This window comes from Bos grunniens, chromosome 17 (assembly GCF_055505025.1).
Source record: "Bos grunniens cultivar Pamir isolate PY7600 chromosome 17, Bosgru_T2T1.0, whole genome shotgun sequence".
Classification (NCBI taxonomy): Eukaryota; Metazoa; Chordata; class Mammalia; order Artiodactyla; family Bovidae; genus Bos; species Bos grunniens.
In genome coordinates, this window is record NC_141181.1 from 40,469,828 (window position 1) to 40,483,348 (window position 13,521).

The window sequence follows — 13,521 nt, forward strand, 5'->3', positions numbered from 1 at the left end:
TGACTTTGCTGCACACCTCAAACTAACACTACATTATAAATCAACTATATTCTAATATAAATTAAAAAATATTAAAGAACAGGTTTTTGTAAAACAAGTCAGTTTACTTTTTCCAATGACTGTTAGGAGCTTCATATATATCTCCTAGTCTTTTTAAAAAAGCTTTTGTTTTACATAGTTGAAATCATTCTATAAGTACAATTATTCTCTGCTTTCAAAATCTTTCTAATAATCCCTTCCCCATGTTATTAAAAAGTCTTTACCAATGCCTTTTTATAAAAAGCATCTCTGTTGTTTTCTATACCTCAGATTATTTTGTTACAATTCATTCCCAGAAGAATGACTGGAACAAGGTTATTCTGAACTTTTCTTGTCTCTCAAGAGTGTACTTTAACTAGGTCTCTAATAACAATAGAGACAGGCAATTATTTTCAGGACATCTCTACCCTTGGAACTGTGTCCAACTTCGTGTTTTAGAGAACAGCAACCATCTGTGCTTTGCACCAGAGGCAAATGCTTCTGCGTTTGGCAGGCAGTCATCAGGCACCTCAGTAAGTCACCTGATGGCTCTGGCAAGGGTCCATCTGACGTGATTCTCTTCTAGACCATTTACGCCTGCTGTCTTCAAGGTAAAAAGATTAACAGATGCACTTGACAATGTTGATCTTGACCATCTGGGCTGATCAGTGATGTAGACAAAGTATGCATTCTAGATGCAATCTTTTCCATCGGCTTAAAACCTTAAGTGCCTTGTGTTGTGTGGATGAAACACAACTGGTAAGTGAGTAAGAGTAATAATGAAAGCAAGGAGGAGTTCACCAGCTCTCATGGAAATGTTCCCCCAAGGAAGTGGGGTTCACTGGGGGAAGGCTCTCCTGCTCAGTTTCAGTTCCCTATGGAGTAAATACAAAGTTTTAATAAGAGCATTATAAAATATTAAAAGGAACATCTACAGTATGTTGAATCCTTTATGGTTTAAAATAGTGAATTTACAGCATTTTCATAGTCCCCAGGAAAACTATGTATTGCAGTATGGAAATAAAGAGAATGTTGGTTCATGTGAAATGTCCATGAAACTTGAAATCCAAGCATTTAGAATTTTTTTTTTTTTTTACAAACTTGATTATGAAATTGAACTATTTGGGGATCTGCTCCTTCCTTTCTGAGATGGATTTCTTCAATTTTAACTTCTGAAATTTTAAATAGCTACTTTCTCTTTCCATATTCAAAGCACCAACAGAAAATTAATTGTATATTTCATTCAAGTGAATTTTAAGGAGAATTTTAAACTGCAGATGAAATTTTCTTTGATCTTGATTTTGTGGTTAAATGTAACATGTCTAAATTAAGTAAAAAAGAACTGTGGTAATTTACTGCTGGGATAACTTAAGATGTCAACTGTAGTGAGAGATATGGATTACAGAATAAAATATAAAAGTAAATATAAAATATAAAATAGTAAAAAAACTGTATAATCAAATACATCTCTCTTTTCTTACAGAAAAGCAAGTTTCGGCCTCTACATCAACATGATGCACGTTGCTACTAGAAGGAAAAGCTGCCTGCAAGTGCAGAACAAGGGTCATGCTGTAAGAAGCCACAGGTGCCTCCTGGGTCACCACTGGGACAGGGGTCCTGCCATTTAAAGCCCAAATAAAGGTTTCAGTGAATAGGTGGTGTCCTTCTTCACAGCCGTGAGCACTGTTTCACATAAGCAGTTATTCTTAACAATTATACCAACAGAAGCTGTCTTATGAGTGTGTATAACATCCAGTGTTACTCCAAGTGCTTTAGGTGAACTGTGCTCAGCTGCTTCAGTCATGTCCAACTCTTTGCAACCCCAAGCACTGTAACCCGCCAGGCTCCTCTGTACATGGGATTCTCCAGGCAAGAATACTGGAGTAGGTTGCCATGCCCTCCTCCACGGGATCTTCCTGACACAGGTATTGAACCTGGGTCTCCTGCATTGCAGGCAGTTTCTTTACCGCTGACCCAGCGGGGAAGTCCCAGAGAATTAGCCCCAGTAATTCACTTAGCCCCAGCTAAGTCAATTAGCTTACTTAATTCCCATAACAGACAGGACAGTTTCTGCTGTTCCCCAGCTTTGACAAGGTACATGGTTAGGAAGCAGAGGAGCCTGGTCTGAAAGCCCACTGACTGTCCACTACTGTCCACTGGCTGCAAGGAGCCTCATCTCACCCTGGGCTTGGCCAGGTACAAAGCACACCTCAGCGAGGCTCTCACGTGCTTGCTGCAAAGGTACCAGTTCACAAAGGAAAAAGCTGAGGTGCCCAAGGAACCAAATAGGCAAAGCCCAGATGTGATCCCCGTGATGTCCCTGTGATGCCACGCTGCCACCTCAGTGTTTCAAAGCCCCCCTCCAAGGACACAGGATTCCTGGCTTTCCAAAGGGTATGGTGCATCTGTAGGTCTGGTCACAAGAACTCAGGGGAATAACCCTTCCTGAGCAATCAGGGAGCTGACCGTAATCCAGCCACCTACTTGCTTGTTACTAGCTCTGCATCTTTTGTGGAGGCCGGAGGCTGGCAGGGAGATGGAGGCTGGCAGGGAGATGGAGGCTGGCAGGGAGATGCTAGCTGTTTGGTGCGGGGCTGAGTGCAGACAGGGGAGGGAGGGGGAGCTGAGAATGCAGGTGAGCTCATCTCAGGTGCGACCCTCCCAGCTCCTGGAGTTCTTCCCCTCCTGGTACACGCCTTCCTGCTCTGGAAACCTGGCTCCCTCCCTCCTTAAGTGTGGTTTCTCTTCATCTCTCTACATATGTGTGCGTACACACACACACACACACACACACGAATTTGTTGTGCATATTATTCCAGAGACTCAGGGAGAACTGTTGATCATTTTCTAGGAGTTCAGGGGGTCTGTCTGCTGTCTGTAGTTAATATAATGTTATCAAAGTGATTGCAAAATCCCATTCAAAAAGGAACAACTGATACCATCCTCTACAGCTACGGTGAGTCAACATTTTAAGTACTGACACATACAATATCCTACTTTATCCATAACAACTCTGGGAGGATTGTCCCTGAGCAGATGGAACGAAAGTCCCTTCGGAAAGTCGGCTGATTTGGCACCAAACTGATGACGGAAAAGCCAATAAGTTTCCCCAAGGAGGGTATTTTAAATTTCCCTGTGTGCTTGACCACTGCCTTCACATTATACCTACTTCTTCATGTAACTTGTTCAAAGAGATGATGTCTCTGTTTCCAGAAGGACTATTGTTACTGAATCCAGCCCATGTGCTGGTTTTGTATCACATGCTCTGTTTCCACTGATGCTAACATCCAATTATACTAAAATCAATACACAGGAACTTGTGACTTTATAACCACAATACCATGGGAAGTGTTTTTATAGTTCATTTCTCTAATGACTGGAGAACACAAACTTACAAAGTCGGCAGGGAGGTGAAGCCTGTAGAGCTGCAGGATGGACTGCAGTAAGCTGGACACCTGACTTGACACCAGGACCTCCTGGCCGAGTTTCATGCCATCCACCGCCTTCCTCTGACTCGTGGCCACCTGGACGCTCCACTTGTCTGTGTCTGCAATGATGCATACGGCCTCGGCGATGGGTTCGTCCAGCACGGGATGCTGCAGGGCAGACACAGGGGGTCAACTCCTCGCCATGCTTCCAGGTGTCTAAAATAGATGGCGGGTGGGAAGCTGCTGTACAGCACAGGGAGCTATAGAGCTCTGTGATGATCTACAGTGGCAGTAGGGAGGCTCAAGAGGGAGGGGGATACATGTATGCCAATGATTGATTCGGCACTGTTGTATGGCAAAAACCAACACAGCATTGTACATCAATTTTTTTCCAATTGAAAAATAAAAAGATCTTTGGCCCATTTTTTGATTGGGTCATTTATTTTTCTGGAGTTGAGCTGTAGGAGTTGCTTGTATATTTTTGAGATTAGTTGTTTGTCAGTTGCTTCATTTGCTATTATTTTCTCCCATTCTGAAGGCTGTCTTTTCACCTTGCTAATAGTTTCCTTTGATGTGCAGAAGCTTTTAAGTTTAATTAGGTCCCATTTGTTTATTTTTGCTTTTATTTCCAATATTCTGGGAGGTGGGTCATAGAAGATCCTGCTGTGATGTATGTCAGAGAGTGTTTTGCCTATGTTCTCCTCTAGGAGTTTTATAGTATCTGGTTTTACATTGAGATCTTTATGGGCCAAAGATCTAAATAGACATTTCTCCAAAGAAGACATACAGATGGCTAACAAACACATGAAAAGATGCTCAACATCACTCATTATCAGAGAAATGCAAATCAAAACCACTATGAGGTACCATTTCACACCAGTCAGAATGGCTGCGATCCAAAAGTCTACAAATAATAAATGCTGGAGAGGGTGTGGAGAAAAGGGAACCCTCTTACACTGTTGGTGGGAATGCAGACTAGTACAGCCACTATGGAGAACAGTGTGGAGATTCCTTAAAAAACTGGAAATAGAACTGCCTTATGATCCAGCAATCCCACTGCTGGGCATACACACTGAGGAAACCAGAAGGGAAAGAGACACGTGTACCCCAATGTTCATCGCAGCACTGTTTATAATAGCCAGGACATGGAAGCAACCTAGATGTCCATCAGCAGATGAATGGATAAGAAAGCTGTGGTACATATACACAATGGAGTATTACTCAGCCATTAAAAAGAATACATTTGAATCAGTTCTAATGAGGTGGATGAAACTGGAGCCTATTATACAGAGTGAAGTAAGCCAGAAGGAAAAACACCAATACAGTATACTAACGCATATATATGGAATTTAGAAAGATGGTAACGATAACCCTGTATACGAGATAGCAAAAGAGACACTGACGTATAGAACAGTCTTATGGACTTTGTGGGAGAGGGAGAGGGTGGGAAGATTTGGGAGAATGGCATTGAAACATGTAAAATATCATGTATGAAACGAGATGCCAGTCCAGGTTCAATGCACGATACTGGATGCTTGGGGCTAGTGCACTGGGACGACCCAGAGGGATGGTATGGGGAGGGAGGAGGGAGGAGGGTTCAGGATGGGGAACACATGTAAAAAAAAAAAAGAAAAAGAAAAAGAAAGTGATGGTGGGAGCCCCAGGAGCCCAGGGCTCCACAGGGACTCAAGAGTGCTGTCACAATGCCATTTAAACATTAACTTGATAAAACTGAAGTCCAACATTATTTTATTCCTACACTCAGAAGGGACCCATAAACATCATCAAGTGCTCACAGGTAAACAAAAAGGCCTGCAATCTTGCTCCAAACCAGGACATGAAAGTCCACTTCCTTCTGGAAGGCTGCACTCTCCTTTATTTTGTGTGTGGTTTGTGGGATCCTAGTTCCCTGAACTGGGATCAAACCTGTGCCCTTGCTGTGGAAGCGTGGAGTCTTAACCACTGGACTGCCAGGGAAGCCTCTGCTCACTCCCTTTACAATGGAGACTGTCAGAATATGGTGTAGGAGTCTACTGCCATTTTTCCCATCACGAGGTTTGGAAGGGTGACTTAATATTCCCCGAAAAGTATAGCTTTATTCACGAAGTGATATTTACGCAGGAACCACGTGCTACATACATAAATCACCTCCAACAGCCACCTAGACAGACGGGACCAGGGAGCTGTGTTATTGAGACCAGGCCAAAAGGTACAAGTGTGGCCACTGATGAACGTACTTAAGACTTAACACTAGGGCTTCCCTGATGGTCCAGTGGTTAATAATCCGCCTTCCAATGCAGCGGACGCTGGATCGATCCCTAGTCTGGGAAGATCCCGTATGCCATGGGGCAACTGAGCCAGGTGCCACAACTATTAATTCCCCCACCCTGGAGACTGTGCCCACAACATGAGAAGCCACCGCAGTGAGATGCTCGCCTGCCACGGTTCGAGAGCAGCCCCACTCACTGCAAGCAGAGGAAGCCCACACACGTGGAGGACCCAGCACAGCCAAAATAAACAGATAAACAAATAAATGAAAGTTTTTTTTTAAAAAAAGACAGCACTATTATTGGGGAGGCTATTGATGGAAACTCAAGATGTTTGCTGCCATACTCTACATTTAACAGGTGATCTGGTTCCTTCGTTTTGAGGCTTTTTTGATTCGATCTCTGTATTCTTTCTTACAGATCGGGAAGAAGTGACTGATGGGCTGAATGAGAACTTTGTTGGGAGCAACATTTATTCCTGTCCTATATCCAGGAGGGCAACCTTCATGGTTTACAATATTTCCCCATTGAAAAGAACAGCAAATCAGGCAAAATCTAGTGGCCCACATTTATTCAAGTATATGTTTAAATAATCTTAAACATGAAGAACGAAGAATGTGACAGAACAGATCCTTGAATTAATGGAGCCCAGTTTCCCAAGGACGGCTCTCATTTCTTAGACTTTTTAACCAAAGAGTTGAAATGCCCACACACACATAATGACCACAAATTCCCACTCTCACCCACAGGGTCTTGTGACGCCTCACTCCTACCCTTGTACACACTCTCCAGAACAGAAAGTACAGACATGGCTGCCACAAGTTCCTTCTACAAGTTCCGGCAAGTTCTTGCTCAATCCCTGTGTCACGATCCACAGCAAGAGGACAATGACTTGGTCCTTATGATCAAAGCAAATGAAAATTTGGAAATTTAAAAGATTTGCATTTGGAGTTCAAGTTCCTTCAATGCTTTACCTTTATCAGAAATTCACAGTGTGCTGGGTATTTCCCAGAAAAGATCTGTATGAATCTATACGAAGACCTTTCCTTCACAGGACTTCCATTATGAAAGTGTATGTGCTGTGTGTGTATATGAGGTATATGTACTTAGTCACTCAGTTGTGTCTGACTCTTTTGTGACTCCATGGACTCTAGCCTGCCAGGCTCCTCTGTCCATGGGATTCTCCAGGCAAGAACACTGGAGTGGGTTGCCATTTCCTACTCTAGGGGATCTTCCTGACTCAAGGATCAAACCCATGTCTCCTGCGTCTCCTGCACTGGCAGGCAGATTCTTTACCACTGTGCCACCTGGGAAGCCCCTAAAAAAAAAAATATATATATATATATATATATATATAAAATCATTAAAGTCCATATGCCCATGTACACACAGTGAGAGGAAGGCATGCCAATCTCCTCTCCCTGGATTTCAGTCACCTTCCTCTATCAAGGTGCGGGAACAGGATCCAAGCCAGGTCATTCAAGGGCTCCTTCTCCGAGACCTCCCTGTGAGTAGGGGGCCAGGAGGCTGGGACAGTTGGTATAAAAGTCTAGCTTTAGTTGGATGAACTATTTGTAGTGGATAATTTGGGCCCTAGTTTCCAACTCACTCAGTTTCCTAAGTAGCTTCCCACCCCTCGTGGCAGGGAAGGGAGCAGTATATTGATCCAAGGAAAGCAGACAGACCGCAGATTACGCGGTACCACGCACACCACCGACAACCGCACATAGCTCCACCTCCAGAAGTGAGCCACCGGCAGGAGGGCGGCAAGGCTCACTGGGGACGTGATGGATAGAAGGCTGTCTGGGTACCAGTGACCCCAGGAGGCTGCAGACCTGGGGGTGGAAACAGCAGAGGAGCAACAGAGGAGACGGCACAATTACGTGAGAGAAAATGTGAGCACGAGCCATTTCTAAATCACCACTGGAAACCTGGGGACAGACTAAAGAGAGCTGCGTCCGAAGGTTGGGACAATGCACAGGGAGCCCAGAGCCCACTCCCTGAAGGAGGGGCTGACTCCTCTCTCCTGGACTCTCAGCCCCAAGTGCAGGACCAGCTCCTTGAGAAAGGACAGACTTCAGACAGACCAGGTCGAGCCCAGCAGTCACAGGGAAGGCAAGCACCCGTGATCCCATGCACAGCACTGAGTGTCACGTGTGTGGGATCCAGGGAAGAAGAACCACGGAATGCTGTCAGGACAGCACCTTAAAGAAAGAAGTGTACAGGGAACGATATTCAATAACCTGTGACAAACCAGAATGGAAAAGAACATGAGAAAGAATACACATATGTATGACTTAGTCACTTTATTATACAGCAGAAATGAACACAGCACTGTAAATCAACTGTACTTCAATAAAATTTTAAAAAAGAATTATACATTCTCAGACTACTACATATTTAACATGTAATTTCCTAAATGGGCTTCCCTGCTGGCTCAGATGGTAAAGAATCTACCTGCAATGCAGGAGATCCAGGTTCAATCCCTAATTCAGGAAGATCCCCGGGTCAGGAAGTTCTCCTGGAGAGGTGAACGGCTACCCACTCCAGCATTCTTGCCTGGAAAATGCCACGGACAGTAGAGTCTGGTGAGCCACAGTCCATGGGGGTCACAAAAAGTCAGGCGTCACCGAGCAATTAACACTTTGACTTTCCCTAAATACATCCACAGGTCACCATAACTGTCTCCATCTAACTATGCCATTTAGTAGTTATTCATTTATTGAAGACCAAATACTTTTTTTTAAAGGAAGATGGAAATAGAAGGAAATGTAAATATTCAAGAAAAAGAATACTGGAGAGAGATAAAAAAATGTCATCTGCAACCATTTCAAGTTATCATCTAAGGCCCACCAGGGCAACTGACAGCCCAGTCCTGATCTGGTCTAAACTTCTCTAAGGTCAGAGCATTGAAGCACATGTTCTGATGATTCTGGAGATTTCTGACATGTATCTTTCCAAAGGAAACACAGCCCACTAAACAGTAACGTTTATGGGCAGTAATGGGCAGTGTAAATGTTTTACGGTTTGGTTTATTAGTTGGTCACTAAGCTTGTAGAATTTAAAGAACTCTGAGATCCAGAAGACCCGCCTGGATAATCACAGGAACTCTCACCCACACACGCCTCTGCCCTGCCTGGTATTCAACAGAAAACTCCTCTTCGCCATGGCTCTACTTATGGCATATGTAGAACCACCATAAACGAAGGGAAAACTGAATTACATGACACTTCTTTATTACTTTTACTTATGAGCCGTAACTTATTAAATATAGAAGTAACTAATAGTAAAATCTGTCAGGCAGGTTTCTTTAGTTTTATCAGGTCCGCATACAACCCAAGGTACACATAAATACACTTACCAGTAACGAATGCACGGAGCATGCTTTTGAGAAATTAAGCACTTTGACAAACGTTGTAAACCATTAGACTGAATGGTTCAAACACCTCCCATGAGCCTGACCTCTCGAACTCCCTCCCTCAGGTCTGGATATTTCATCAAGGAGCCGAGACTCTGAAGCCAGGCAGGGTTGGGCCTGACTGTCACTTCATTACTTACTGGCTGTGGGGCCTTAGCGACCCCATTCTCTGGGGCTTCCATCTCTACATCTGCAGAGTGTGTTGCTGTTCAGTCACTAAGTTGTGTCTGACTCTTTGCTACCACATGGATTGTAGCCCAGCAGGCTCCTCTGTCCATGGGATTTCCCAGGAAGAATACTGGAGCAGGTTGCCGTTTCCTTCTCCAGGGGATCTTCATGACCCAGAAATCAAACTTGTATCTCTTGCATTAGCAGGAGGATTATTTACGGATGAACCACCATGCAGTGTGTGACGGTACTTAATTCAGGGTTTCTGTGACAAAATGTGCATGAGACTCATAGTGTAGTGCCTCCCACTCATCAGGTGCATCCCCTTGCTTCCCTACATCCTACATCACCCCTTCATGTAACCACATCCCCAAACCCTCTCTGACTCAGAAACCTACCCTAGCATGGGCCCCTCCCCCAATGCTTATGGGTCAAACTGTCTCTGCATCCCTGCAGCTTCCCTCCGGCTCACCTCCACCTGCACACATTCCCCTCCAGGCTTTCTCAGGAGAACCTCCTTCTCCAGGCAGAGAGGAAGCCTGTCTCTCACTCAGGCTGGGGCCAGAACATCTGGGCTCCCTTCTAAACATTCCAGTTCTTCAGGGGCCTGGCCTGGCCCCATCTCCCCTCTGCCCCACAATGAGACTCCCCACGTCCACTGTCTGGCATGGAATCACACTGTCCTAACTCTCTCTTGATTGCACATCTGTTTGTCTACTCAGTGATTCCGTAAATAACTCAAGGAGAGAAATTACATTTTCTTCCGTAGTCTCAGAAATGAACATAACAAAATGCAAGGCATGAGCTAAATACCTAATACATGCTGGCTCTGTTGAACAATTCTCTATTCAGATTTCTTTATTTCTAGATTGGATCCAGTTCTTATTAAGTCATCCACACAACTATTAACATATTTCTTTTCCATGTACAGCTATTTATACCACTAACATTTTATGTAGTGACCTCTTTATTAAAATTTTTTTTTTGAAAAATAGTTGATTTACAGTGCTGTGTTAGTTTCAAATGTAAAGTGATTCAGTTATACATATATACGAAAACATATCTTTTTTTTTTTTTTTTAAATATTCTCCCGTTACAGATTATTGCAAGATATTGACTCTGGTTCCCTGTGTTATACAGTATAGCTCCTTGTTCCGTATCTATTTTATCTATATGCAGTAGTGTGTATATTTTAATCCTCAACTCCTAATCTATCCCTTTCCCCTCTGCCCTTTGGTAACCACAAGTTTATTTTCTATGTCTGTGAGTCTGTTTCTGTTTTGTAAATAAGTTCATTTGTATCATTTTTTGTATTTCACATATAATCAATACCACATATTTGTCTTTTTCTGTCTGACTTGCTTCATTTAGTATGATAGTCCCTGGGTCCATCCACGCTACTGCAAATGACATTATTTTATTCTTTCATGGCAGAGTAGTATTCCATTGTCTATTTATGCACCACATCTTCTTTATCTGTCAATGGACATTGAGGTTGCTTCCGTGTCTTGGCTATTGTGAAAGTGCTGCAATGAACATTAAGGTACATGTATCCTTTTGGACCATGTTTTTCTCTGGACATATGCCCAAGAATGGGATTATGGGGTCATATGGTAGTTCTATTTTTAGTTTTTTAAGGAGCCTCCATACTGTTCTCCACAGTGGCTATATCAGTCTACATTCCCACCTACAGTGTAAGAGGTTCCCTTTTCTCCACACCATCTTCAGCATTTATTGTTTATACATTTTTGAAGATGGCCATTCTAACTGGTGTAAGGTGACACATCATTGTAGTTTTGACTTTCACTTCTCTAATAATTAGTGATGCTAAGCATCCATAGTTCTTCAGGCCCTCTCTACCAGATCTAATCCCTTGAATTTATTTATCACCTTCACTGTAAAATCATAAAGGATTTGATTTAGGTCATATCTGAATGACCTAGTGGTTTTCCCTACTTTCTCCAATTTAAGCATGAATTATACAATAAGGAGCTCATGATCTGAGCCACAGTCAGCTCCAGGTCTTGTTTTTGCTGACCGTACACAGCTTCACCATCTTCAGCTGTAAAGAATATAATCAATCTGATTTCAGTTTTGACCATCTGGTAATGTCCATGTGTACAATCATCTCTTGGATTGCTGGAAAAGGGTGTTTGCTATGACCAGTGTGTTCTCTTGACAAGACTCTGTCAGTCTTTGTCCTTACAACATTTCAATAGGCCTTGGGTTAGTCACAGAGAAAAAGCAGATAATCAATGCTCTGAGGCTCACATTCTCAGCATCTGCTCTTGGTTAAATGTCGTCAGATCCTGTTTTTATTCTCCTATCTCTCTAGGGGCCAAGGCCCACCTACATAACCACAACCCCTCACATCTTTGGCACTGAGGATTTAAGTAAGTCCACCCACTTCTGGATGGCTGAGGGCACATAGAAGGATGCAGATACATGTGGCTGCCTGACCAGTTTTTTTTCTCTTTTTAAGCCTTCAGTCTGGGGCCTCCCTGGTAGCTAGGACTTTGCCTTCCAATCCAGGGGCGGGGAGGGGGTGCCCATGGTGGGGTCGTGGGGGTTCAATCTTAGTTGGGGAGCTAAGATACCACATGCCTTGCAGGCAAAAAATGAAAACATAAATCAAAAGTAACACTGTAACAAATTCAATAAATACCTTAAAAATGGCCCATACCCCCCAAAAAACAACAACCCACCTTTAGTCTCACATTCATGCAGAGAACAGAATCCTATCACCACTCACCATTCTCAAACACCTCTTCCAGTCTATAATATCATCTGGAATACCGAAAGCTAAATGCTCGGCACCCAGGCTTTCCCGCCGGCAGTTTACAGTGACAGACAGAAGCTCCTATGGCAGTCAAGCTGGCTCCGCCTGCAGTTAGTCTGCAGCCCCTGGGGGAGGTCCTTGTGCCCTGCCTGGAGCCCTCATTCCAGCTCTGCTTATCCTCACTGCAGATGTCACCTCCTCCAGGAAGCCATCCATGCCTTCTTTGCCTCCCATCCTGACAGTGGCCTCTATTTTCACTGTTTATGTCTTTAGTCACATGCTGGATTTCGGTTTCCTGAAGGACAGAGCCATCCTCTCTGGCCAGTGACAAGTTTCCTTTTTCTTTGATGACCTGAAGCTCAGCGTGGATGTGTTCCTGTCAGTGGGCTCATCTAATCTGAAAGATAGCAGCCATTCTTCCTTCAAATACTGTTTCTCTGTCCTGCCTCCTGTATACACCATAAAACCGTCTCGCTCAAGCCACCACGTCTCTTACTGGCTCTTTTCACATTTTTTTCATGTCCTTTTGTCTCAGAGTTACAGTCACAGGGGCAGGTCTGTATCTCGTCACTGTTTCACAAACTCTAATCCCTTCTGGCTGCATTTAATCTGTTCTGCTCATTAGACTACCCCCCTGAGTTTTAATTTCCATGACTGCATTTTTCCATTTTAGCAGCTCCCTTTAGTTCTTTTACGAATCTAAATAGCTGGGTATCATATCAGACCATCTTTTTAAGGGTTTCAATTCCTTCCTTTTATCACCATCACCATTTTAAACGTAGTTACTCAGCAGCTACTCTGGGCTGTGGGAGGAGGGCTAACGCCCCTGCCCATTCGGCTTAAGCCCCCTCGTCCTGACCGCAAGACCATCATGTTGCTGTTGTTCTGTTTTATGTGCTGTATGTGTCTCTTGGAAACAGGCACCATGTCATCTCTAAAGGCTTCTAGAGTTGTGATAAAGTAGAGAAACAGAGAGAATCAACCATTCTGGACCTTGGGCACTGCTGAGGGGTCCTGGGAGGCAGGGGCTCGGGGAAGCCTCAGCCTTGAGCATACAGGGCACAGCTTCAGGGATGCCTTAAACTTTAGGCCAGTCACTTGCTGAGGAAGCAAACAGTTTAAAGTCGAGGAGAGATGCTCGAGGTCAAAAGGGATCATCAGAACAAAGTTATGGGAGGATGTGCATGATGCTAAGACAAAATGTAAGAAGGCTGGTAGCTTTTTCTGCAGAGAATGGCTTAGATGTCCAAATACTTTGCACAGTCCAAATACTTTGATGAAAAAACTGGGGAAAACATCAAAATTAGCCACGTGTCTAATATTTACAAAATGCAAGAGAAATGATGCCTTTGAGAGCTTTTTATTCTCTTTTAGGTAAAGAAAAAGAACACAAAGGGCTTCAGGCATCACATCTAAGCACAGTAGTCTTCGTCTTTATATCTT

General features: G+C 43.6%; 1 protein-coding gene across 8 annotated transcripts in view; it reads right to left on the reverse strand.

Moving 5' to 3' along the window:
- FNIP2 (folliculin interacting protein 2) overlaps window positions 1-13,521 on the reverse strand; it is a 129,449-nt gene that overhangs the window by 5,945 nt on the left and 109,983 nt on the right. For all 8 annotated transcript variants that reach the window (XM_086346939.1, XM_086346940.1, XM_086346938.1 and 5 more), the window contains one exon: window positions 3,414-3,614. In XM_086346939.1, the coding sequence (XP_086203065.1) occupies window positions 3,414-3,614 (201 nt within the window). The remainder of the gene's footprint in view (window positions 1-3,413; window positions 3,615-13,521) is intronic.